This window comes from Pan paniscus, chromosome 21, assembly GCF_029289425.2.
Source record: "Pan paniscus chromosome 21, NHGRI_mPanPan1-v2.0_pri, whole genome shotgun sequence".
In the NCBI taxonomy this organism is placed as follows: Eukaryota; Metazoa; Chordata; class Mammalia; order Primates; family Hominidae; genus Pan; species Pan paniscus.
Window position 1 is genome coordinate 37,369,752 of NC_073270.2, and position 27,324 is coordinate 37,397,075.

Below are 27,324 nucleotides of genomic sequence, written 5' to 3' on the forward strand. Positions count from 1 at the left end.
GTGGAGAAGAGGAAGAGGCTACTAGCAGCCAGGAAAAGTGCCAGGGACACCAGAACTGTACCTTGTTCTGTCCTTCTCACATCCCTGCATTGGCAGGCTGTGAGTCACCTGCAGAGTCACCTTATGCTCCTGGCCTCAGTTTCCCTGAGGGAGAGGCTGATAAATGTGTGCTGAATAGACAAACATGGTCTTGCTAGAAGATCGCTGGGAGATGGTAGGAAGGGGGTAGGGCAAACGGAGAGGCCTTATCACTCTTTTGGCAGGGAGTTGCAGGCGGAGACTCGGAAGAAGTGAGGTTTGTGGTTGGAATCCACTTCCTCTGGTTTTCCCAGGGGAGCTGTTGGCTCCTGAGATGTGAGAAGAACATGGCCTTTCTCCTCTCCCCCACGGAAACATAGGCCTGGAGGTGGGCAACTTGGAGAAGCAGCTCAGTGGAGGCAGGGAAAAGAGAGGGGTGGCAAGACTGTGTTGGGGTCAACACCTCAGTCCAGCTGGCCCAGGTATGGGTGGGTGCCACAGCAAGCCTTTTGGCTTCTGAGCCTCAGTTTCTCCTGCCTTGACCTCCCTAGCAGTAGTGGTGAGATCAGGGGGTGTCATAGAGGGCTCAAGCCATCTGGGCTATAGGGAATATTTGGTGGTATCCTCACAACAAACTTCATGTTTATCTTTCTCCAACTCTGACCTGTTCAATTCAGCTGCCAGCCTCTCCTCCTCCACCTCCTCCCCCACCATTAGTTCTAAGAAGCTGTGCCTGACAGATGCACTTGCATTTCTCAGAAAAGGAAGCGGTTGTGCCGGGAGGAGATAACACCTCCGCTGGGGAATCGAGAAAGCTATCAGGCCTAGCAGTGCGAGTGTGAGCTCTCCATCTCTCTGGCTCAGAACCAGGGTGATGGGCTTGGGGGCAAAGAGAGAGAATTCAGAAAAGCATTTACTGGGGGCAGAGATGCCCATCTGGGGGCTCATAACCTCCTTCCCTGGAACTGATGGAGATAAAACAGCTGATGTTTACTAAGTACCAGGCATGGTGCTAAGTGCTTCATGTGTAAGAATTTGCTTAATCCTCACAATAATCCCACCGAGTACATGCTGTTATTACTCTCCAGCTTACAGATGAGGAAACAGAGGCAGAGAGGACAAATCACCCTCCCAAGGTCACAGAGGCCACAAGTGGTAGAGTTGGGATTTGAATACAGGCAGTCTGTCTCCAGAGTCCAAACATTTAACTGTTCCTGGGTGGCTGCTATGTGCTCATATAGGCTCATCCCCTGGGATTCCGATGCCTCCCGTCATCTCAACTCTCTCATTTCAACCCTGGTGACTCCCTATTCTTTCGTAAGTAGATAGCCACAGCCCTCCATTCTTCTCCCAGTGTCCAGGGTGAGAAAGACCAATACTCACCCTTGGAACAGAGTCAGAGACTCCAGGGACCTTACAGCATGCCCATCCAACCTTCCATGTAATACTCAAGCTCACCACGAACACCCCCATTTCACAGACAGGGTTCAGAAGGGTGGAGTGCTGAAGTCCCACAGTGGGTCTGTTTCATTCTGATGGTCCACACCCATGGGAGTTGGTAGTCATCTCGAGGGCATTCTCTCCTTATGCACTTATGGAGAGCTCCCTCCTTCCTGGGTAGGGCATTTCATCTTCGGACAGCCCCGTTGGAAAACTCTTCCCTGTCAGGGAGCTGATGCTCGTCTCCCTCTGTCTCCCTTGACTGGCTGGTCTTAGTTCTGCTCTCTCTCCGCTGCTGCTCTCCTGCTCTCCTCCAAGTATCAGTTGCCTCATTTGTGAAATGGAAGTGCTATCTGGATAAAGGCAATTAATTTCTACTTCTCTACCAAGTTGGGCTGCCAGAGCACAGAGCAGGCAGAGAACCAATAAGTCTTGCAAACTAGATTAAGATATTTTGCTTTTGACCTCATCTGTACAATGCGGATTTAAAAAATCCTTATTTAATTTTTTTTTTTTTTTTTTTTTGAGACAGAGTCTCACTCTGTCACCCAGGCTGGAGTGCAGTGGCACAATCTTGGCTCACTGCAACCTCTGCCTCCCACGTTCAAGTGATTCTTCTGCCTCAGCCTCCCAAGTAATTGGGACTACAGGCATGCACCACCATGCCTGGCTAATTTTTTTGTATTTTTAGTAGAGACTGGATTTCACCATGTTGGTCAGGCTGGTCTCAAACTCCTGACCTCAAATGATCCACCCACCTCGGCCCCCCAAAGTGCTGAGATTACAGGCGTGAGCCACTGCACCTGGCCCAAAATGTCCTTATTTCAAAAGAATACCATGAGGATTCAAATTAATACATGTAAAGGTCTTAGAACTGTGCATGGCACATAGTTAACTTTGAGTAAATGTCTGGTTTATTGTTCTTACTAGTAGACCATGGCTCAGCTTGTGTCTCGGAGCCTTCTCTATGGCCTACAAGGGCCTGCAGGGTTTTCTCAGCTTCACCTAGGGCCAGGCTGCTTCATTCCTCACATGCCATGTTCTGTTCAGACTCAGGACCTTTGCCCACACTGGTGCTTCTACCAAGCTCTGTCCCACTTATCTCTGAGGTCTTAATCCACAGGTCACTTTCTCAAGGAGCCTAGCTGCTCACTTCTTCCCCCATCTGACCATGGGCTCTGTCCCCTAGGCCTTGCCCAGTGCTGGGTCCAGAGAAGGTGCTGAAGAGTCTGGCTGAGTGTTGGACAGAGAGGAGGGAAGAGAAGAAAGGCCAGTTCCCACTCTCTTCATCCCTTTCCTCACTGCCTGGCAAAACTAGAAAGAGGCCCCAATATAGCAGGTGATTATGCAAGGTGTCCAGTATTCTCCAGACACTTTCTCTCAGGATAAGGAAAGGGGACAGGAAGCTTATGGGAAAGTTCTAGAAAAGGCATCTTTTGCACTGTGCTGAGGCAACAGGCAGGAATGGGGTAGCAATCTCCAAAAACTAGGACTTCTTTCTGAGGTCTTTGACCCCAAGTGCTCCATAGTCCAAAGCAGCTTCTCCTTCCTCCTCTCCGCCCAAAGCTATGGCGACTCCCTTGTCTGGTGCAGATCAGTGCTGGATGCTGTGGGGAAGAGAGTACTGGGCTGACAGTCAGTGGATGTGGATTTTGTTTCCCAGTTCCATTGCTGATTTGCAGGTGAGTCCTTTCCCCTGCCTGAGACTCTGGGAAAGTATGGGCCTTTCCCCAACTGTCAAATGAAGTGGGAATCATCTCAAAGGGCTCCGTCTAGGGCTACAGCATAAGGAGAATGAAAGTAACTCATGCAGACAGATGAGTGACTACCGGGGTTCTCTCTCTCAGGGGTATCCAAAAGATCCAGTAATTAGTGTGTAAATTGAGAAGCAACATTCTGAAGTAGGAGAACTTGTTGCCACAAAGGAGTCTGATCCTTCTCCACCTCAAAGCCCGCTGGGCATTGCTCTGAACCTGCAGGATTCCAGGGGAAGAGAGCAATAGGCACATCTATGACCAGGCAGACTCCTGGGCAAGGCTAGATCTTTCCACGCTCTAGCTCCTGTGGCCTCGACCTCTTCACCCCAGCACCGCCTCCAACTAGTCCAGACAAGTCCCAAGTATTTTCAGCCACCTTTATCTGATCGGAAATGTTTGGAATTCCACAGCAGAAGGCAACAGCTCTGGAGGATTTGGGGAAGGGAGCAAATCCCTGCAACACCCTTCCCTCCCCACTGTACAGATGAATGCTCACACCCCATGTAACCAAAAACTCAGGGCTGAAGGCACCCACGGTGTTGCATTTCCTTCTATTCTGTGATGTGATGGAACTGGGAAACAAAACCCACATCCACTGACTGTCAGCCTCGTACTCTTCTCTGCAGCATCCAACATTGATCTGCACCAGACAAGGGAGTGGGTTCCTTCTTGTTTTCTACCCTATTCATTTCTGCCCCAGTCCATTACCCCTTTAAGGTGCAGAACAGTAAGATGCCTGAGATGGTGAGAAGAGGGCTAGGGTACTTTGCTTGATGTCGAGGGAGGGGGCACCCAGAGGTGTGCTGTTCACAGTCAATACCCAGAGCACCACCACCAGGAGGCCTGGAAGCAACTCACTGTCCCACTTGATGTGGCCTGTGGACCACCAGAAATTTCAGAGCGTCACAGAGATGTGTGGTTCGATCCTGAGCAGGTAAGAAACTGAGGCCCAGAGGAAGTGAAGGGACACCTCCAAGGCTTCATACAGGGACAGAGCAGAGCCTGGTCTCAGGCCTCCTTACCCTGGAGTGAGACAGTGTGGCTTCCAACCCTAGTTCTGTGACTACCTGGTTGCAGGACCTGGAGCAAGACACTTTCCCCCTCCAAGCCTGGTGTTCCGGCTGCAAAATGAAAACAGCTGTACTTACTTCACAGGCCTAGCAGCAGAGTTAAATGGTCCATGGTAAGTGTTCTGTAAATGTTAGCTGCTGCTGCTGCTGCTGTTATTATTATCGTTATTAATTGAGACGAAGTCTCACTCTGTCTCTGTCGCCCAGGCTGGAGTGCAGTGGTGTGATCTCTGCTCACTGCAACCTCTGCCTCCTGGGTTCAAGCGATTCTTGTGCCTCAGCCTCCTGAGTAGCTGGGATTATAGGCATGTGCCACCACACTAATTTTTGTATTTTTGCAGGCTAATTTTTGTATTTTTAGTGGAAATGGGGTTTCGCTATGTTGGCCAGGCTGGTCTCGTACTCCTGGCCTCAAGTGATCCGCCTGCCTCAGCCTCCCAAAGTGCTGGGATTATAGGCATGAGCCACTGCACCCAGCCTGTTTTTTTACAGCTAAAAAATCAGTGGCTCCATTTGTGCTTCTCATAGTGTCTCTCTTATTTGTAGCTATAAACAAACAAAAAGTAACAGCTAGTATTTGCTGAACTAATATTTACTGTTTGAATTCTCAAAATCTTGCAAGTAGGTGCTGTTCCCATTTTACCAATGAGGAAACTAAAATTCAGCGAGGTGATGAGACTTTGCCTGAGGCCCCTGGTTACTAGTGAGGGCATTCAACTTCACAGCATGTTAAATTTACCAGTGCAACAGGATACATGAAGAGATTTTACTAAGACCTTCTTTCCTTCACCCTTTCACCTACCCAATATTTACTGAGAATCTGCTATTCTTAGGCCTTCGAAGTCAGAGATGACTTTAAGTACATGGAAGTAGCATTCCCCCCTGGTTCCCTGGGTGCCTCGAGGGGTGAGAAAGGGAAGAGTGTGCTGAGGCTACTCAGTGATGAACCCACTTTCCCCTAAGCCAGATCTGCAAGGACAGTACTTGCAGAGAGAGTTCCTCCCTCTGTCTGATCTTTATCTTGGAAACAAAAGTGATGCCACGTAGCTTTGGTGAAGCTATTAGATGAGCTTTCTAAGATGGGACATGACCTATTTGTAAGCCAGGCTGACCTATGGAGTTGTAGGAAGGCCCAGACAAGCTGCCTTGCCTAGCTTTGGACACTCAGTCATTCAACAAATCTTCATTAAGTGCCCACTAAGAGTCAGGCACTCTACTAAGCGCTGGGGATAAAGCAGTGACTAAATAGAATGAAAATTCGTACCTGTATGAGTTTATAATCAAATGGGAAGAGACAGGCAATAAACATGTCAGACGGTGATGCATTAAGAAAGAATAAATGTGAGAAAGGGGGTACAGAGAAACATGGAAGAAGGTAAGATTAGAATCCATGGTCAGGGACAACTTCTTAAGGAGGTGAATTTGATCAGAGACCTGAATGAAATGAGGAAACAGGCACTGCAAAGATCTGAGAAAAGGCTGTGGGAACAAGTGCAAAGGCCCAGAGGCAGGAACATGCTTGAGGTGCTCCAGGAACAGGAAAAATGCCAGTGTGGCTGAAGTCCAGTGAATGTGAGGAGACTGGTTGTGATGAGATCTGGAGGTAGCCAAGGGCCCGATTGTGTAGGGCCTGGTAGGCCATTTAAAGACTTGGGCTTGTCCTGGGAAAGCACTGTAGGGTTTTGAGCAGGGGAAGGACATGACCTGACCTTGGTGTTAAATAGCGTCCGTCTGGCTGCTGGGTGGAGATCTCCAGGGGTCTGGTGAGATAATCAGGAAAATATGACAGTGGCTTAGCCACAATGGTGCCAGGGAAGTTGGTGAGAAGCAGTCAGTTTCAGAATTTATTTTTTAAAGTAAGGCTGGGCCAGGTGCAGCGGCTCATGTCTACAATCCCAGCACTTGGGAGGCCGAGGTGAGAGGACTGCTTGAGTCCAAAAGTTTCAGACCAGTCTGGGCAACATGGGAAAATCCTATTTTTACAAAAAAATGACACAAAGTAGCCGGGCGTAATGGCATGTTCCAGCTATTCCGGAGGCTGAGGTGGGAGGACTGCTGGAGCCCAGGAGGCTGAGGCTGCAGTGAGCCATGACTGCGCCACTGCACTTCAGCCTGGAAGACACAGCAAGATACTGTTCTTAATCAATCAATCAATCAATAAAAGTAGAGCTGAAAGGATTTGCTGATGAATTAGATGTGGACTGTGGGAGTTGCCTGCCCTCTTGGCCCTCTGTTTCCCATCTATAAAAGGCGAGAGAAGAGGCCCTTGGGGATTTCTTTCCAGTTTGATAACTATGAGGACCTATATGAAGAAAGAGATAAAGCAACTATTTCTGCTGCTCTCATGGAAGCAAAATCATTTGCTCACCAGGCCTCAAAGTGTGGATGGCAATAAGACGAGGAAGGCAGAGATGGACAGAGACAGTGCAGCAAAGGGAGGGCAGGGCTCTGCCTAGGCTGTGGCTATTCCACTTTCAGCACACACATTACCGCCAGGCATATGCCAGGGCACAGAGTAGACAGGCTCCAGTGGGAGCGGGGGTCAGGGTAGCTTGCTTTATATTAGGAGAGAAGAAGCATCAGAGCTGCCGTTGTCCAGGGCCTACTAGGCAGAAGGTGCTCAGTGACTGACTGACTGACTGACTGAGTGAATGAATGAATAAATAAATAAGGTAATGCCAGAAGGCCAGTATATGTGCAAGAACTTCCCAAGTCCTTCCAAATTAACAGGAGGTAGGCCTGGTCCAAAGGATTGCTCTCCTGTCACTTTATCTGCTTATTCTAGGCTGAGCTTCAAGTTCTTGTTCTCTGTGAATGGGAGACTATGTGGTCTGAATCACTGAAGCAGGATTTTAGAGCTGGAAGGCAGCACAGACACATTTGGTCCACTCTATCCACAATTTCAGCCATCACTGCTTTGACCTTATATGTGATTCTGTTATTATTTACTTAACATTTTTCTTTTCAAGACAGGGTCTCACTCTGTTGCCCAGGCTAGAGTGCAATCGTGTGATCAAGGCTCACTGAGGCCTCAACCTCCCAGGCTCAAGCAATCTTCCCGCCTCAGCCTCCCGACTAGGTGGGACTACAGGTGTGCATCACCATGCCTGGCTAATTTTTTTTTTCTTTTTCTTTTTTTGTAGAGATAAGGTCTCACTATGTTGCCCAGTCTGGTCCTGAACTACTGAGCTCAAGCTATTCTCTCGCCTTGGCCCCCCAAAGTGCTGGGATTATAGCTGTGAGCCACTGTGCCTGGCCTACTTAACATTATTCTATCAATTTACTTACTTTTTATAAATTTAAATACATGTACTGAAAATTCTCAATTTCTTCCCTAAACCTGTTCTTTCTGCATCTTTCTCATCCTTAAATCCCCTCTAACACTCATCTGTCAATATATCCTGATGAATCTGTATTCCAAATTTATCTAGAGTCCCACCATTTCCCACCACCTCCACTGCTATTATTTGGTCCAAGCCAGTATCATTTCTTGCCTGTATTGTCCTAACAGCCTCCTTACTGGTCTCCCAGCTTCTTATCGACTCCATGGTTCCTTCACCACATGGCAGCCAGAGGGGTCAGCAAAGTCAGTTTCCTGTCTGCTCAAAACCCTCCACTGCCTTCCCATCTCACCCAGAGGAAGAACCAAAATGTCTCACCACTGCTCACACAAACTTTCCTTTCCAATCACTTCTCCTCTGCTTACTCTGTTCTAGCCACACTGATCTCCCGTGCTCTTCCTCAAACATGCCAGGCACACCATTCCCACCCTTCGGCCTCTGCACTTGTTCCTTATGTCTGGAATGTTTTTTCCATAGACTGTTACATGGTTTCCTCCCTCAGACAGATCATGCAGATCTCTGCTCATATGCCTGCTCCTCAGAGGCCTTCCTTAATTATCCTTTATTAAAAAGGCAAACACATACCAAAAGCCGCCTACCACCGGCCACCTAATCACTCTCTGTCCTCTTAGAATGTAAACTTCATGACGGCCCGGCGCAGTGGCTCACGCCTGTAATCCCAGCACTCTGGGAGAACGAGGCAGGTGGATCACCTGAGATCAGGAGTTCAAGACCAGCCTGGCCAACACAGTGAAACCCCGTCTCTACTAAAAATACAAAAATTAGCTGGGTGTGGTGGCGGGCACCTGTAATCCCAGCTACTCAAGAGGCTGAGGCAAAAGAATTGCTTGAACCCGGGAGTCAGAGGTTGCAGTGAGCCGAGGCTGCGCCATTGCACTCCAGCCTGGGCAACAAGAGTGAAACTCCATCTCAAAAAAAAAAAAAAAAAAAAAAAAAGAATGTGAACTTCATGAAGGCAGGTATCCCCAGTAGCTAGAATAGTGGTTGACAGATAGTAGACACTTAGCAAATATTTGCTAAATAAATAAATGCAATGAAAAGGCAACTTATTATTCTTCCTATAAAGAGTATCATTTGCCCCAGATGGAAATCAACATAAAATACACTGACTATTAAAACAGAAAATGTCCATCTGCATATCACCTCTAAGTTACCTTGAAGATCCTGGTCTAACACCTTTACAGAGGAGATATTTGAGACCCAGGGCAGAGTCAGCCAGCTGACCAGAAGCCAGTCCAGAATGGCCCACAGGTACCCCCCAACATGCCTTGGAACCACGGCCCTGTCCCCCAGGGTGTGGACAAACAGACTGAATCTCAGGAAAGGTATAGCTAGGTTGGACCAAAAGAACCTATCTGAGGGGCCAGAAAAGCCCTCCCTAGCAAGGCATAGAGCTAGCAGTTTTCCTGAAGAGAACAAAGGCCAAAGAGGCATGAGTGTGCCAGGCTGGGAGAGCCTCATGGGGCTGCACCGTGGGTGACAGGCACGTACAAACCTGTAAGTGAGGTCCACAGAGACCAGAGAGCTGAGAGCAGAAATGAAAACAGGATAGGTCCCAAAGGGTGGCAGCTTCAATCCCGTAAACACCAGACAGGCATGGGGTTCAGGTGTAGGTCTGGAGACCCAGCTGAGCCCAGGGGAAGGATGGGACCTCCCCAGTCTCCTCCGTCAGTGATGATTACTCTAAGGTGAGCTGAGCAGAAGCACCACCAATCCAGCTATAGTAACACCAGACATCAGACATTAAGCAGGGAAGAGCCAGATCCACCCTTCTCATCTCCACATTCCGGATGGTCTGTCTCCTCCCAAACCCACTCCACCCATATGAGCCCTTGGGGATCCAAACCCTATTAAGAAGGGACCATCCATTTCCCATCTTTGAGGGGCTTAGTGAACACGGCTACAGGTGCAGGGGTGAAGCTAGAGATGTTGTAACTGCCAAGCCAGCAATGCCTGACCTACATCTCCACGGTTGGTTGCATACAAAGAAAAATACCAGGGATTTCCGTTGGTGTTCACCACATGCAGCTGCCAAGGGAAGGCTGGGCCTTCTGAAGGCCTGTTGTGAATAGGGCAAGACAAGTGATAAGCTTGCTGGGATAGGCGAGAAGGCTGGCCTTTAAATTTACTGGCTCTGGGGACCTCCCTAGATTTTAGAGACTCTATATAATTTTTACCTGCTTTCTACCAAGGTCCTCCATTAAAGCTTTGTTTTTCTTCTTCTAGTATATTTTTATTAAGAATTGAGAAAGACAGCCAGGCGTGATGGCTCACGCCTGTAATCCCAGCACTTTGGGAGGCCGAGGTGGGTGGATCACGAAGTCAGGAGATCAAGACCATCCTGGCTAACACGGTGAAACCCCGTCTACTAAAAATACAAAAAATTAGCCAGGCGTGGTGGCGGGTGTCTGTAGTCCCAGCTACTCGGGAGGCTTAGGCAGGAGAATGGCGTGAACCCAGGAGGCGGAGCTTGCAGTGAGCTGAGATCGTGCCACTGCACTCCAGCCTGGGTGACAGAGCAAGACTCCATCTCAAAAAAAAAAAAAAAAAAAAAAAAAGAATTGAGAAAGAGAGAAAAAGAAGATTCTATTTGGAAAAATGTTCCCCAAACTAAACAGCTGTTCTTATTGTAAACCACTGGTATTTTCAGTGAGGCTCTAGTTCCGCACAGAAAAAAGGCAATTTGAAAGTTCCACATGGTCAGGTTCAAGAAACGTGAGCTTACTCCTGCTTTGTGGTGGCTCTATTTGGCTATGGTCCTGTCAATTAAGCACCACAGGCCTCACTTTTCTCATCTGACAAGTGTGGAGGATGGATCAGATGATCTCTAAGGCTTTCTCTCCAGTTCCAAAGCACTAAGATCCTATCTCCAGGCCCTTTTTTTCCCCTCAAGGGAGCAGTGGAGTGTAAGGGAAAAGTAAGCTTTCTTGGCAGACAAAAGACTGAGTTCTAATCTCAGCAATGCCATTTATTAACTTACTGTGTAACAATGGCAACCCACTTCCCCTCTGGGGGCACCTCATTTTCTTCATATATAAACCAAAGACCCAAAAGTGCAGTGAACAGGTACTCTAGGAGGCCTTTGGCATTATTATTATGCCTCCCTTACATTGTTCACCCATTAGCATATCCTGGCCTCCCAAAGAACCTGTTCTTTACTTGACATTGCTCTGACTTGCAAACCCCTGTCCTTGAAAATTAACAGGTTCCAAGAGCTATGCCATAGGAGCCCAAAGAGCCTCTGGGTCCCCAACCCCCTTCTGATGTCAATAAAAAGATCACTGCTATTTATTCAATGTTTTGTATATGCCAGGCCCTCATGTGTGTTTAAAATTCTTATTTTATGAAGACATGGACGGTCACAAAGGTGAATTCACTTGCTCAAGATCGAACACACACAAAATGGAGGTGGTTCAAACCCAGGTGTGTCTGACTGCAGAGCCTGTGTTCTTCCCAGTAGAGATGTGGATGCAGCACAAATGGTAGAAAGGACCTGAGACTTAGTCAGAAGACCTCAGTTCACCCAAGGTAAGAGGAAAACCCTATTTACCTCCTCCTAGCATCGTCAGAGGTTCAATGAGATAATGTGTGAATACAAGGAAGCACTAGACAAACTTTAGTTAATGATCCTATGCTATTATTTTATGACTCCAGCCTGGGTTTCACCACATTTGCAGAGAGAGTGGAAGTAGCAAGCTGTAATATCTTAGAGATGTTACAGCCCCACTTCTCTGTTTTGTGTCCTACTCAGGCTTTCTTTTGTTCACATCTGGTCCATCCTTCTAGATTCCTGTTACTTGGACCCTCCAGGCCACCCAGCATGATACCCACAGTGTTCTCCCTGAAAGGCCATGGAGCGGAGGGAGTAAGGGGTAAATGGAAACCACAAGTCTTCTCTAAAACAGTGTGAAGTAGATAATCCAGACTTACCTTCCAGAAAGGGCCTCAAGCAATAAGAAAAAATAAAAAAAGGCAGAGAGAGCCAAGGGAAGCCCATGGAGACCATAGTTAAGTGAGGGCTTTTGAGTCCAATATATTGGACTTGTATTCTGTCTTTATTAGCATTCAACCTTAGGACTATAATTTAACTTACTTTACACTCAGTTTTCTAATCTGGACAATGAGGACAATAACATGTTTCCCAAGAAGGATTATTGTGAAGATTAAAAATACTACACTGGCCGAGTGTGGTGGCTCACACCTGTAATCCCAGAACTTTGGGAGGTCCAGGAGGGAGGATCATATGAAGTCAGGAGTTTGAGACCAACCTGGTCAAGACAACAAGACCTCCATCTCTACAAAAACAAAACAAAACAAAACAAACTACACTGTACCTTACAGCATCTTGCACATGGCAGGCACTCAATAAATAGCAGCAACTATACTGTCATTAGTAAATTAAGCACAGATGGGTCATCCCTAAAGGACCCTCTGATGGCCAATAGATGCACACTGAGAACCAGTGACTTGAGGCTCTCTATAGCAAGTGAAGCTCTGAACGGAGAAAATTCTCGGTCGGGCGCGGTGGCTCACGCCTGTAATCCCAGCACTTTGGGAGGCGTCAGCCTCCCAAAGGAAGGAGTATAACGCAGGAGGATAACGAGGTCAGGAGATCGAGACCATTCTGGCAAACACGGTGAAACCCCTTCTCTACTAAAAATACAAAAAAATTTAGCCAGGTGTGGTGGCACGCGCCTGTAATCCCAGCTACTCAGGAGGCTGAGGCAGGAGAATCGCTTGAACCCGGGAGTCGGAGGTTGCAGTGAGCCAAGATTGCCACTCCACTCCTCCAGCTTGGCGACAGAAAGAGACTCTGTCTCAAAAAAAAAAAAAAAAAAAAAAAAAGAAAATTCTCAAACTCTTTCCCTGGGAGGGAGGCAGGCAGCTCAGTGTAGACCAGAGGCCTCTGATCAGACATATGTGGGTTCCTCATAGCTTCCAGGCTGGCTGTTTTGTGGCCAGTTACCCTCTCTGAGCCTGATTCCTTATCTGTATTAGACAATAAGACCATATGTTCTTCCTCCTGAGAAGCAGGTAAGGGTGTACTGTAAGAGCACAGGCGTCAGAGGATTGAAACCTGGGCTTAATCCTAGCTCTGCCACTTAATAGCTGGACCATGACCATGGCACCCTATTTAACCCTTCTGAGCTTCACTTATCTCATCTAAAAGCCTTCCTCTTTGAGTAGTTATGAGGATTATCAGATAATGTGCTGGTGCCTGGCAAATAGTAACAATTTCACTTGATACATGAAAGTGTTTATCTTATATCCAGGGCCAGGTACAGGAAGGCACTCAAGAAATGTGCTGATGGCCGGCGCGGTGGCTCACACCTGTAAATCCCAGCAATTTGATAGGCTGAGGTGGGTGGATCACCTGAGGTCTGGAGTTTGAGACCAGCCTGGCGAACACAGCAAAACCCTGTCTCTACTAAAAATACAAAAATTAGCCCAGCAAGGTGGTGGGCACCTGTAGTCCCAGCTACTTGGGAGGCTGAGGCAGAAGAATTGCTTAAACCCAGGAGGTGGAGGTTGCAGTGAGCCAAGATCGTGCCACTGCATTCCAGCCTGGGTGACAGAGCAAGACTCTGTCTCCAAAAAAAAAAAAAGAAGAAAGAAAAGAAAAAGAAAAGAAAAGAAAAGAAAGAAAAAGAAAAAGAAATGTGCTGAACCAAACTCTCCACTTGGGTGGAAGGGTGTTAAGAAAAAAGATTCTCCTGTAAACTGGTACCCACTGCTGTGGGCCCAGGCTAACTACCCCTATTAAAATCCCAAGTACACATACCCTTGGCCCCAGTAATTCCACTTTTAGGGATTCATCCCCCCCAGATATACTGTATTCATATATGGGCCAAATGGCAAATATACAGGGCTATTCATTGAGTGTCACTATTATAACTGCAAAAGACTGGAAAAAAATGTGTCTACCAATGGGAACTGGTTAAAGTATAGAATAGTGCCCTGTGTAGAATACTATGCAGCATTAAAAAGACTGAGAAAGCTTTTATGTACTGACACAGAAAGATCTTAAGAGATACAACTTTGATATTTGCATCCTATGACAACAAAATAATACCACTACTGTGTAATCAACCACACTAGGGTTGCTACCATCTCTGACTCTTTGTCTTTGGATGCTGTTAAGCTAAAAGCGGACCAGGATCCATGATGAGGTTCCTCTATCCTCTGGGTTAAGTCTGTCCAGGTAAAATAATAGGGAAAGAAGAATACCATTAAAATAAAAATTGGCTGGACACAGTGGCTCATGCCTGTAATCTCAGCACTTTGGGAAGCCGAGGCAGGAGGACTGCTTGAGGCCAGGAGTTCAGGACTAGCCTGGGCAACGTGGCAAGACCCTGTCTCTATAATTAAAGAAGAAAAGGAAAGGAAGAAAGGGGAAGGGAAAGGGAGGGAAGGGGAGGGGAGGGGAGGGGAAGGGTAGGGGAGGGGAGGGGAGGAGGGGAGGGGAAGGGTAGGGGAGGGGAGGAGGAGAGGAGGGGAGGAGGAGAGGAGGGGAAGGGGAGGGGAAGGGAAGGGGAGGGGAGGGGAAGGGTAGGGGAGGAGAAGGGGAGGGGAGGGGAAGGGAAGGGGAGGGGAGGGGAAGGGGAGGGGAGGGGAAGGGAACGGGGAGGGGAGTGGAGAGGGAGGGGCGGGGAGAGGGAGGGGAGGGGAGAGGGAAGGGAGGGGAGAGGGAGGGGAGAGGGAGGGGAGGGGAGGGGAGAGGGAGGGGAGGGGAGGGGAGAGGGAGGGGAGGGGAGGGGAGAGGGAGGGGAGGGAAGAGGGAGGGGAGGGAAGAGGGAGGGGAGGGAAGAGGGAGGGGAGGGGAGACGGAGGGGAGGGGAGAGGGAGGGGAGGAGAGGGGAGGGGGAGGAGAGGGGAGGGGGAGGAGAGGGGAGGGGGAGGAGAGGGGAGAGGGAGGGGAGGGGAGAGGGAGGGGAGGGGAGGGGAGGGGAGGGGAGGTGAGAGGGAGGGGAGGGAAGAGGGAGGGAAGGAAGAAAGACAGCTGGGTGCAGTGGCTTATGCCTGTAATCCTACTAACACTTCAGGAGGCTGAGGCAGGTGGATTGCTTGAGACCAGGAGTTCGAAACCAGCCTGGGAGACATAGTGAGATCCCGTCTCTACAAAAAAAAGAAAAAAAAAGAAAGAAAGAAAGAAAATAAAAATTATCCCATGGTGGTCCTGGAAGAAACAAGGGAAGGTAGGAAACTTAATCCTAGAGGCAGTAGTAGTCAGGCTCTAGGAGAAGGGCTGGCAACGGCCTGAAAATCCCCTCCCCAGTTCTTTCCTTACCACTCCCTCTCCTGTTTTCTTTAAAATCAGTCTCTTCCATGCCTGCTAAGACCACTTTATCAGGAACTCCTGAAAGTAGATGGAGACTAAATTGGCTCTGAAGAATACAAATGGCTAACAAAACGTTAAGAAAAGATGTTCTGCCAGGCGCGGTGGCGCACGCCTGTAATCCCAGCACTTTGGGAGGCTGAGGCGGGCGGATCACTTGAGGTTGGGAGTTTGAGACCACCCTGACCAACATGGAGAAATCCTGTCTCTGCTAAAAATACAAAAAATTAGCTGGGTGTGGTGGCACATGCCTGTAATCCCAGCTGCTCGGGAGGCTGAGGCAGGAGAATTGCTTGAACCCAGGAGGCAGAGGTTGCGGTGAGCTGGAGATCGCGCTATTGCACTCCAGCCTGGGCAACAAGAGCGAAACTCTGTCTCAAAAAAGAAAAAAAGAAAAGATGTGCTACCTCACAAGTAGCCCTGGAAATAGTCCTTGGATATTTTTAACTTTTTTTTCCCCCTGTGACAGGGTCTCACTCTCATCCAGGCTGGAGTGCAGTGGCATAATCATGACTCAGTGCAGCTTCAACCTCCCGGACTGAAGAGATTCTCCTATTTTAGCTTCCCAAGTAGCTAGGAAGCTAGGACTACAGGTGTGTACCACTGCAAATGACTAATTTTTTTTTTTGAGAGACACAGGGTCTCACTATGTTGTCCAGGCTGGTCTCCAACTCCTGGGCTCAAGCCATCCTTCCACCTCGGCCTCCCAAACTGCTGGGATTACAGGTGTGAATCACTGCACCTGGCCAATTTTAAACTTATTCTTATGATAATATTTAATCATGTACAAAAGTAGACAGAATAAAACGAACCCATCATTCAACTTCAACAAGTACCAACTTGGTGCCAATCTGATTTCATCTGTTCCCCAACCACTATCTCTCACTCCAGTAGTATTTTGAAGCAAATCCCACACACAGGTCAGTATGTATTTCTTTTTTTTTTTGCAGACAGAGTCTCACTCTGTTGCCCAGGCTGGAATGCAATGGCATGATCTCAGCTCACTGCAACCTCCGTCTCCTGGGTTCAAGCGATTCTCATGTCTCAGCTTCCCAAGGAGCTGGGATTACAGGCGTGCGCCATGATGCCTGGCTGTTTTGATAAACTCTCTCCCACATGCTGGCTTTGAGAATCAATTGAAAAGTTAAAAAAGAAAAAAGGAAGAAAAGCCCCAACTTTTTCCCAAAGAGGGTACCTTTGTTCATTATGAAATATTAATACAGTAGGCCAGGCACGGTGGCTCAGGCCTGTAATCCCAGCACTTTGGGAGGCCGAGGTGGGTGGCTCACCTGAGGTCAGGTATTTGAGACCAGCCTGGCCAACATGGTGAAACCTCGTCTCTACTAAAAATATAAAAAAAATTAGCCAGGCATGGTGGCATACGCCTGTAATCCCAGCTAACTTGGGAGGCTGAGGCAGGAGAATCGCTTGAATCCGGGAGGCAGAGGTTGCAGTGAGCCGAGATCATGCCATTGCACTCCAGCCTGGGCAACAGGGCGAGACTCTGTCTCAAAAAAAAAAAAAAAGAAATATTAATACAGTATATACAATAAGCTCCAGGTACAACTTAAGTCATAAATAATTCAAATTTACAGCCTTTAACACCCTATGGAGGCCAGGCATGGAGGCTCACTTGAGGTCAGGAGTTGGAGACCAGCCTGGCCAACATGTTGAAACTCCGTCTCTACTAAAAATACAAAAATTAGCTGGGTGTGGTAGTGCATGCCTGTAATTCCAGCTTCTTGAAAGGCTGAGGCAGGAGAATCATTTGAACCTGGGAGGCGGAGGTTGCAATGAGCCAAGACCGTGCCACTGTACTCCAGCCTGGGCGACAGAGCGAGACTCTATCTCAAAATAAAAAATAAAATAAAATAAAATAAACAGGCTGGGTGCGGTGGCGCCCGGCGAACAAATTAATCCCAGCTACTCAAGAGGCTGAGGCAGAAGAACTGAAAGACTATATTTGTAACATGCATAGACAAAGTATTAGTATTCAAAATATATTTTAAAAGCCTACAAACACATAAGAAAAAGTCAAATCAAAAGGAAACGGAGCAAGGACTTGAACATTTTACAAAGAGGAAACATGAATGGCCAACAGATGTAAGAAAAGATTCACAGCCCCACTTGTAATCTGAGAAATGCAAATTAAAACCACAAGATACCATCTCACACCCACTAGCTCCATAAAAATTTAAGTCTGACCATATCAAGTATTAACAAAGAGGTAAAGTAATGGAAAACCCATATGCTGTTGGTGGCTGTGTAAATTCACACAAACACAGGAAAACAATCTGCCATTACCTTCTGATCAAGCAATTCCACTTCTGTGTAAACCCTACAACAATGATTCTCAGTGAGGTCCCAGGACCAAGAGTGGCAGCATCAGCTGAGAAGTTGTTAGAAGTGCAAATTCTGAGGGCCCCAACCCTGACATACACAATCAAACACTTTGGGGGTGGAGCCCAGCAATCTGAGGTTTAACAAACCTTCCAGGTGATTCTGATGGGCAGCTAAAGTTTGGGAACCACTGCCTGGGAGAAACTCTTGAACATGTGCATGTGCAGGAGACACAAACAGTTTTCATAACAGCATTGTCTGAAACAGCAAAAACAAGGGAACAACCCAAATAACCACTGACAGCAGAATGGATACACAGCTTGAGACATGATCATATAAATGGATACGAAAATGAACAAATTATGCTATGCAAGTAACATGGATGGATCTCAACCTTGAATGAAAAAAGGAAACTGCAGATGATAAACACAGCATAATACCTAAATGAAGTTTAAAAGAATGCACAGGCTGGGCGCAGTGGCTCACGCCTGTAATCCCAGCACTTTGGGAGGCTAAGGCAGGCAGATCACGAGGTCAGGAGTTTGAGACCAGCCTGGCCAATGTGGTGAAACCCCATCTCTACTAATAATACAAAACTTAGGGCTGGGCGCGGTGGCTCACAGCTGTAATCCCAGCACTTTGGGAGGCCGAGGCTGGTGGATCACGAGGTCAGGAGTTCAAGACCAGCCTGGCCAAGATGGTGAAACCCCATCTCTACTAAAACTACAAAAATTAGCCAGGCGCAGTGGCAGGTGCCTGTAATCCCATCTACTCGGGAGTCTGAGGCAAGAGAATCACTTTAACCCACGTGGCAGAGGTTGCAGTAAGCCAAGATCGCACCACACTGCACTACAGCCTGGGCGACAGAGTGAGACTCGGTCTTAAAAAAAAAAAAATTAGTCAGGTGTGGTGGCGTGCGCCTGTAGTCCAGCTACTCGGGAGACTGAGGCAGAAGAACCGCTTGAACCCAGGAGGCGGAGGTTGCAGTGAGCTGAGGTCGCACCATAGCACTCCAGCCTGGGCGAGAAAGTGGGACCGTCTCAAAAAAAAACAAAAACAAAAACAAAAAAAAGCATGTAGAAGAATATCCTATATTGTTTAGGAATATATACCTACATATATATAGTAAAACTTAAAAAAAAAAAAAAAAAGGTAGCCAGGTGTGGGGGCTCACACCTGTAATCCCAGTGCTTTGAGAAGCTGAGGTAGGAGGATCGCTTGAAGCCAGGAGTTCTAGACCAGCCCAGGCAACATAGTGAGATCCCATCTCTAAAAAAAAATAATAATAATAATAAAAAAATTAGCTACTTGGCAGGCTGAGGCAGGAGGATCACTTGAGCCCAGAGGTTTGAGGCTGAAGTGAGGTATGATCATGCCACTGCACTCTAGCCTGGTTGACATGGTAAGATATCACAAAAGAAAACACAGAACTCAGGAGTATGGATGGTGGGGTAGCTGTGATTGGGGAGGGGGTACACAGGGGGCTCTAAGGTACTCACGTTTATTTTTGTTTGTTTTTAGAGACAAGGTCTCCCTCTGTTGCCCACACTGGAGAACACTGGCACGATCATAGCTTACTGCAGCCTTAAACTCCTGGGCTCAGGTGATCCCCGACTCAACCTTCTGAGTAGCTGGAGTTATAGGCGTGCACCACCACGCCCAGCTATTTTTTAATTTTAGTTTTTGTAGAGATGGTGGTCTCACTATGTTGCCCAGGCTAGTCTCAAACTTCTGGCCTCAAGCATTCCTCCTACCTCAGCCTCCCAAGTGCTGGGATTACAGGCATAAGCCATCATGCAAGGCAAACATATGTTTGATTATTAATTAATCTGGGTGATGAGTTTACAGGTGATGATTTTCCTATTTTTAAAATTGTACATATGCATTAGATATTCTCTGTTGTATTTATGATAAATTTCTTAAAAAAAAAAAAAGTGTACTGAAACAGTGCAATACTCTGAGCCAGAACTGTAACAACTAACTCAACATATGCAGTGTCCGAAGGGTTAAGCCTGTTTCTCTGCCTGTGGGTGGGAGGGCAGGCAGCAGCTGGGGCACAGTGGGAGTTCCTGGCTCCAGCTGGCTCCAGCCTGGATCAAGCACCACGCCCAGGAACTGGCACCTGTAGGGGGGGCTTCTGGACAGGTGGCACCTGTAGCCCTTGGTGACCTGATACATGTGAGAGGCTGGGCCCAGTCAGATGGGTGGTGGGCTTCTGTCAGAGCCCCTCCATCTGGTAAGGAAGTTTGCTGGTGGCAGCTTGGAGCTGGTGAGAAGGGGAAGAGGGTCTAGGACACAGGATGGGGGTGGGGAAGGAAGTGGGTGGGCTGGGCTCAGATACCAAGGGAGGGTGGTGGGATTAGCACCTGCTGAGAATGAGATTAGGTTTCTTGGGAAGGGCTCATCTATCTAATGCTCCCCGAAAGCTGTCTCCCTGTGGCTTTTCTCTGCTGGACAGATGGTGTCTGAGCTGCCTCTTGGAGGGCGGGCTCCTTGAGGGGGTGGTGGAGGTGGAGTGCGACCTGCTGCCTGCTTTCCAGAGGACCTTGAGGCCCTGGGACTTCTTGTCTTCCAACAATAGTAATAAGGATTAGAGCTAACTCTTACTGAAGGTTTACCATATGCCAGGCATTGTCCTAAGCCCTTCATACAAATTACCCCCATTTAGTTTTCACAGCACCCAACTGCCTATCATCTAGACAGTAGGCTTACATTGAAGGAAACTAAGGCTTGGCAAAGTCAAACACTTGCTCAAACAGTAAGCAGGGCCTGGTGGTGTACCTATAATCCCAGGAAGATAGAGGCGGAAGGATCACTTGAGCCCAGGAGTTCGAGACAAGCACAGGCAACATAGTGAGACCTCATCTCAAAACAACAACAAAAACAAAACAGTAAGCAAACTAGGACTTGAATGCAGGCAGTTCAACTCCACAGCCCTAGCAGGAAATCACTATCAGCCAAGGCATCTTCCCCTTATTAAATGGCAGTAAGGACTTTCCAGTTTCTTAAGCCAAAAACCTGGACTCCTCTCTCTCTCACCTCTTATCCAGCAAACATCAGCAAATCCAGTTGGTCCAACCTTCAAATTATACTGAAGCTCTGACCACTGCTCGCCACTTCCACCACCCATCCACCCTGGTATAAACTGCTGTTATCACCCACCTGGCTTCTCACTGGTCTCCTGCTCCCGCTCTTACCCATAGAGTTTGTTCTCCACATCAGAGAGATCCTTCTAAAACCTGTCACTTCTTTGCTTAAAAATCCTCCATGCCTTTCCACTGCCCTTAAAGCAAGGTCCCATGTGGCCCTACAAGACCTGGCCCCTGGTGACGTCTCAGACCTGATTCCTACCACTGGCTTACTCTACTCTGGCCATACTGGCCACCTTGCTGTACTTTAAATATGTTGGAGAGTCTTTTTTTGTACTTGCTTTATTCATTTTTTTGAAACAAGGTCTTGCTCTGTCAGCCAGACTAGAGTGGAGGTACAGGATCATAGCTCACTGCAGCCTCAAACTCCTGGATTTAAGCCATCTTCCTGCCTCAGTGTCCCGAGTAGCTAGCTAGGACTACAGACATGCACCACTATGCCCAACTAAACTCTGGCTTTGTCGCTCTGGCTGATCTCAAACTCTCAGCATCAAGTGATCCTCCTGCCTTGGCCTCCCAAAGTGTTGGGATTATAGGCGTGAGCCACTGCATCTGGCTTTTTTTTGTTTTACGGCTTGCTGTTCTCTATGCCTACAACACTATTCCCCCATATATCCGCACAGCTCATGCCCTCACTGCATTCAGATCCAATGTCACTTTATCAGAGAGGCCTTCCTAACTACCCTACCCTTCCTTTTCCCATCCCTAATCCCTTTTCTCTGCTTTATTTTTCCCTATAGCACTAAATACTACCTCACATGTTATTTAATTTTTAGAGGTGGGTTGTCACTATGTTGCCCAGGTTGGTCTCAAACTCCTGGGCTCAAGCAATACTCCCACTTCAGCTTCCCAAAGTGCTAGAATTAAAGGCGAGAGCCACCATGCCTAGCCCTGACATGTTAATTTACTTAAAATCTGCCACCCACCTTGGAATGTGCACTGGGTGAGAATAGGGACTTTGGTTTGTTCAGACTGTATGTCCAACCTTTAGCTCAGTCCCTGATATACGACAGGAATGCAATAAATACTTGTTAATGAACAAATGAATGAATGACCAATATCCCTCAGGAAATGACTCAGACTCAAAGGGGAGTAAGGCTGCCTGAGTGTCCTTGGCTTTCACAGCCCTGATGACTTTTGGTACCCCATGGCAGTGGTCAACGTCCTTCCCTATTACGAAATGTCCTGGGTGCATAGCATCACCACTGTGTCATCTACTTGTGCCTGTACCCATGCAAACACACAGGGACACAAAGCTGGAAAAGGGCTGGTTTTGAGAAGGAGTAAGCCTGGGCAGTTGAAACCCAGGTTCGGTGTACTCTAGGGCACTTACTTCTAGGTGACTGTCCTTGCCACTGCTGGCCTACCAAGGTCTCCCAGTCATATGCCCATGCACTGTATACATTTTGGCATTTATTCTCATGAATAAAGCGTCATTAGAGGCCAGACACTGCTGGCTAACGCCTGTAATCGCAGCACTTTGGGACGTCAAGGTGGGAGGACTGCTTGAGCCCAGGAGTTCGAGACCAGTCTGGACAACACAGTGAGACCTTGTCTCTACTAAAAATTTAAAAATAAGCTAGTCGGCCGGGTGTGGTGGCTCACATCTGTAATCCTAGCACTTTGGGAAGCTGAGGCGGGTGGCTCATCTGAGGTCAGGAGTTCGAGACGAGCCTGGCCAACGTGGTCAAACTCTGTCTCTACCAAAAATACAAAAATTAGCTGGGCAAGGTGGTGGGTGACTGTAATCCCAGCTACTCGGGAGGCTGAGGCAGGAGAATCACTTGAACCCAGGAGGCGGAGGCTGCAGTGAGCCGAGATCAAGCCACTCCAGCCTGGGCAACAGAGCAAGACTCAATCTCAAAAAAAAAAAAAAAATTAGCTAGGCATGATGGCATGTGCCTATATTTTAGCTTCACTATTTTCACATGTAAAATGGATGTCACAGGGCATATGGCTCCTTGGAATATTACATGAGATAACATATTTAAATCATTCAGCAGTATACTTAGCACCCATGGAATGCTCAATGGATGGTAGCTCTGTAGATCAGCTCTCAATAGAGGGACAGGCCATTAGATAAGCTTGGGGAAGGCTTCCTGGAAAAGACTGGCTTGGTACTGGACTTTGGAGCCTGGATAGAATATACATGAATGTTGGCTGGAAGGAGCCTATTCAAATGGAAGAGGGAAGAGGACAGGCTTTGGATGCTGGCAGTTTGCTGTGTAATGACTTTTTTTTTTTTTTTTTTTTTTTTTTAGACGGAGTCTTGCTCTGTCACCCAGGCTGGAGTGCAGTGGCACGATCTTGACTCACTGCAACCTCCACCTCCCGGGTTCATGCCATTCTCCTGCCTCAGCCTCCCAAGTAGCTGGGACTGCAGGTGCCCGCCACCACGCCCGGCTAATTTTTTGTATTTTTAGTAGAGACGGGGTTTCACCGTGTTAGCCAGGATGGTCTCAAACTCCTGACCTCATGATCTGCCCACCTCATCCTCCCAAAGTGCTGGGATTACAGGCGTGAGCCACTGTGCCCGGCCTAACAGGTGACTTTACCTCTCAAAGTCTCAGTTTTCTTCTCTGTAGAATGTGGATACCACTAGAGCATACCTCATAAAACTGTTGGGAGGATTAATGAGGTGCTATACTGATAAGTGGAAACCACTGAACAGAATCCTCAGCATGTGCTGTTGCTGTTTTTTGTTTTTTGTTTTTTTTTTTTGAGACGGAGTCTCGCTTTGTTGCCCAGGCTGGAGTGCAGTGGCACAATCTCAGCTCACTGCAATCTCCACCTCCCAGGCTCAAGCAGTTTTCCTGCCTCAGCCTCCTGAGTAACTGGGATGATAGGCACACGCCATCATGCCTGGCTAATTTTTGTATTTTTAGTAGAGATGGGGTTTCACCATGTTGGCCAGGCTAGTCTTAAACTTCTGACTTCAAGTGATCTGCCTGCCTCGGCCTCCCAAAGTGCTGGGATTACAGGCGTGAACCATCGTGCCCAGCCTGGTGATCCTTTAAAAATGTATGTCGGACTGTCATTTCTTGGTTCAAAACCCTCCAATGACTCTTTTTTCTGAGACAGGATTTTGCTCTGTCGCCCAGGTTGGAGTTCTGTGAGATGTGTTCATAGCTCACTGCAGCCATGAACTCCCAGGCTCAAGTGATCCTCCCACCTTAGCCTCCTGAGTAGCCAAGATTATTGGCGTGTGCCACCATGCCTGACAAATTTTTTGTAGAGATGGAGGTCTCACTGTACTGCTCAGGCTGATGTTGAATTCCTGGGCTCAAGTGATCCTCCCACCTCAGACTCCCAAAGTTTTGGGATTACAGGCATGAGCTACTGGACCCAGTCGATTTTCCTTCTTTTTTTTTTTGGAGACGGTCTCGCTTTGTCACCTAGGCTGGGGTATAGTGGTGTGAACATGGCTCACTGCAACCTTGACCTCCTGGACTCAAGTGTTTCTCCCATCTCAGCCTCCCGAGTAGCTGGGAATACAGGTGCAAAACACCACACCCGGCTAATTTTTGTATTTTTTTGTAGAGACAGAGTTTCGCCATGTTGCCCAGGCTGGTCTCAAACTCCTAAGCTCAAGCAATCTGCCTGCCTCAGCCTCCTAAAGTGCTCAGATTACAGGCATGAGCCACCACACCTGCCCTTTTTTGCTTTTCAATTAGTGAGTCAAGGGGAGATCTCCAATATATCTCCAATAGTGTGGTGGCTGGTCTGCTCTGAAATGTAAGCAGTTTTTTTTTGTCCCCTTGACCAGACTCTAAAAGTCTTAAGGTCAAAAAGTCCACAAATAACGTTTTGTTTACCCATCCTGCAGTGCTAGGCCTAAGCCTCGGACTTAGGCAAAGGAGATCAGAAGGGTCATATGGCTAAATGTAGGTGGACAAGAGGGAGTCGGGGAGGGCCTTCCTGTGAATCCTCCTGCCTCTCAAGGACGCTCTGTTCCCTTAGCTTGAGAAGCCTTGAGGAAAGCTTTTTCCATGAACAAGCTTTTAAAAACCTTTTAGCTCTTTAAAAGCAGCAAGTACCATTCCAGTCATGACCCTGCAGACAGGTGGAACACCCATACTCCAGCCTCATTCTGAAGAGACTTGCAGAGCAGGAAGGAAGGGGTAATGACTTTCAGTTCCAGTAATGTATCTAGAAGCAGCAGCTGATTCAGCTAGATGATGTCACCTTCCCAAACCTCCTGACCAGCAGCTGAGATGGTAAAAGCAGGAAACAGGGGATACTCAGCTGGCTAAGTCCGAACATGCCTCTGGCAAAGGCCTACAGTAACCCCAGGCTCTGGAGGCATCCTCCTGAAGATGAGGAGAAAGAGTCCTCTCAGCTGGGAGTACAGTAGGTGTCCTTCAAGACCCTCAAACCAAGATGCTTCTCCAACTCTCCTTTTGCTAAGCAGCTTTCTGCACATCCTGAACCAACAATCCTTCATTTATTCCAAGAGTGGAGCAGGGGAAAGAAGCCTGGCTTTAGAGCCAGCCCAATCTAGGTCCAAATCCAGGATTCACCATGTAAAGCTGCAGGACCCTGGCATGCAACTTCACTTATCCAAACCTTAGTTTCTTTACTGGAAAAGAAAGTAGGGCTAATGGACCATTTACCACACAGTCTAGGTGAGGGAATTAAATGAGAAAATGCATGTAGAGTACCTGACATGGGCTAGGTGCTCAATAAATGGTAGTCACCATTATCCCATTGGATCTCTGCAGAGGAGATTTGAAAGATCACCTCCATCTATAACACAAAAGGAAACAAAGGTACCAACTAGACCCAACAGTGTCAAAGCTGAGTAACTGAGTTGGCCCATGCATATAGTTGCTTCCCTAGATATTCCATTACTCAGTTTCATTTTCTGTACAGCATTTAACCCAATCCCTGAAATAATCTTGTTTGTTTCTCAGGCTAGCTGTCTCTCCCATTAAAGTAAGAGTTCTACAAGAGCAATGTCCTTGACCTTATCTTGTTTATCTTAGCATCTTCAGCACGTAGCACAGGGCCTGGCACATAGTTGGTGCTCAATAAACATTTGCCGAATCGCCAAATGAATAGCACCTGGGATGGCCAAAAGCTAAACTGACAATGGCCCCACACTTAACTCCTCCCCTCACTATTAGTTGAAGGCTCTGGCTCCCATTTCAGAAGCTGCCATTGCCATCTGGGAATCAGCAGCCCAACCAGTGGCCAGCATGGGCATTAGTCCCTGGGCACGACCTATCTATTGGGATACCAGGGCTGCCAAGGAGGGCCTTGGAATCCTCCCCCTGGCACTTGAAGATCCTACAAACCTGGTTCTAGCTGACCTTTTTGGCTTTATTACCTAATGAAAGAGACCCCTCCACATATGCCTAAAATTTGACTGCCACTGCCCACGGGTCTCTTCTTGAGAGTTGGTCTCAGCCTGCAAATCTTAACCCACGTTGACTCTCCTACTGGGAGCTACAGCCCCTCTTTTCCCTGCTTTGTGGTAAGGCTCGGTGTAAACCTCACCTCTTCTGTGAAGTCCTTCCCTCATTTGGCATTTAGCATTTATTGTTGGCTTTTACAAGATCTCCTTTCATGTATATTATGTCTTTTCTCTCTAATTCAACTGGAAGTATCTTGAGAGCAGAACTGGGTTTCCAATGGCAATATCTCAATTAATAAACCTTCTACAGAAAAGACTCCTTGAAACAAAGTTAGCTAGGTCCAGAGAGGACTGGAGAGGGGTCTAGGCTCCTCCCTGCTGGACCAGCCCCTTTGGCAAAAAGAGGAGATCGTGTTGCCTCAATCCAGGAGCCCAGCTGATGAGGCAGGAAGGGAGCCAGCAAATCCTAGACTATTAGGTGCAGTCTGGGACAATCCCAAGGTCATCTATGTAATTAGATTTTTTTTTTTTGGAGACGGAGTCTTGCTCTGTCGCCAGGCCAGAGTGCAGTGGTGTGATCTCAGCTCACTGCAACCTCCGCCTCCTGGGTTCAAGCGATTCTCCTGCCTCAGCCTCCTGAGTAGCTGGGATTACAGGCACGCGCCACCACACCTGGCTAATTTTTTGTATTTTAGTAGAGACAGGGTTTCACCATGTTGGCCAAGACGGTCTTGATCTCCTGACCTCATGATCTGCCCACCTTGCCCTCCCAAAGTGCTGGGATTACAGGCGTGAGCCACCACGCCCGGCCTGTAATTAGATTTTTAAAAAACCATCATTTTAAATGAATCTGGGCAATATTTAATTATAAAGAATGGCAGAAAAACTGCTCAGTTCAAAGGACTTTTGTAACATACATTTGTGTGAACTAATTTTACTTTTGGCTCGTCTTCTTACCCATATTTTCCTTTCACCCGACTCCCTTAGCTACATTAACCTTTTGGTTGTATGAATTTTCCTAAGTTGCTTCCAACTCTTTGTAAAACAGAGCAAGGTTCCAATAAAAAATAAGATTGGTCCAGTTTTCTTTTAAGTGGTACAGTGGTATATATAAAAAATGATGTTCCAAACAACTCATTATAACAATTAAGAATAAGTGGCAAAAATAATGCATGTAAATCACTGAATACAGTGCTTGGCACTTAATGAGCATTCAAAAGTAGGATGAAAGAACACTATTAATTCTCATTAGCTTCTCTTCTCTGGGCCTCAGTTTTTTCATGTCTTAGGTTTTGTTCATTTGTTTAATAATTTATTCAAAAAGTATTCACTGAATGTTTACTACCTGCAAAGAACAGCTGCAGACACTGGAGATACAATGATGAACAAACCAAACGCCCTATAATCATGGGGCTTATATTCTAATAGAAGAGACAGACAAAAACAAGTACACAAACAAAAAGAAAATTCCAGGTAGAGGTTGTTGCTATGACAAA

At 47.4% G+C, this 27,324-nt stretch overlaps 1 protein-coding gene across 14 annotated transcripts in view; it reads right to left on the reverse strand.

The window, feature by feature from the left end:
• The window catches only part of BCL2L1 (BCL2 like 1), a 60,280-nt gene that overhangs the window by 10,968 nt on the left and 21,988 nt on the right, over window positions 1-27,324 (reverse strand). For 7 of the 14 annotated variants that reach the window (XM_055105037.1, XM_055105036.2, XM_055105033.1 and 4 more), the window contains exon 3: window positions 14,684-14,763. The exons of the other annotated variants lie outside the window; for them this stretch is intronic. In XM_055105037.1, the coding sequence (XP_054961012.1) occupies window positions 14,684-14,763 (80 nt within the window). The remainder of the gene's footprint in view (window positions 1-14,683; window positions 14,764-27,324) is intronic. 14 annotated transcript variants of the gene reach the window in all.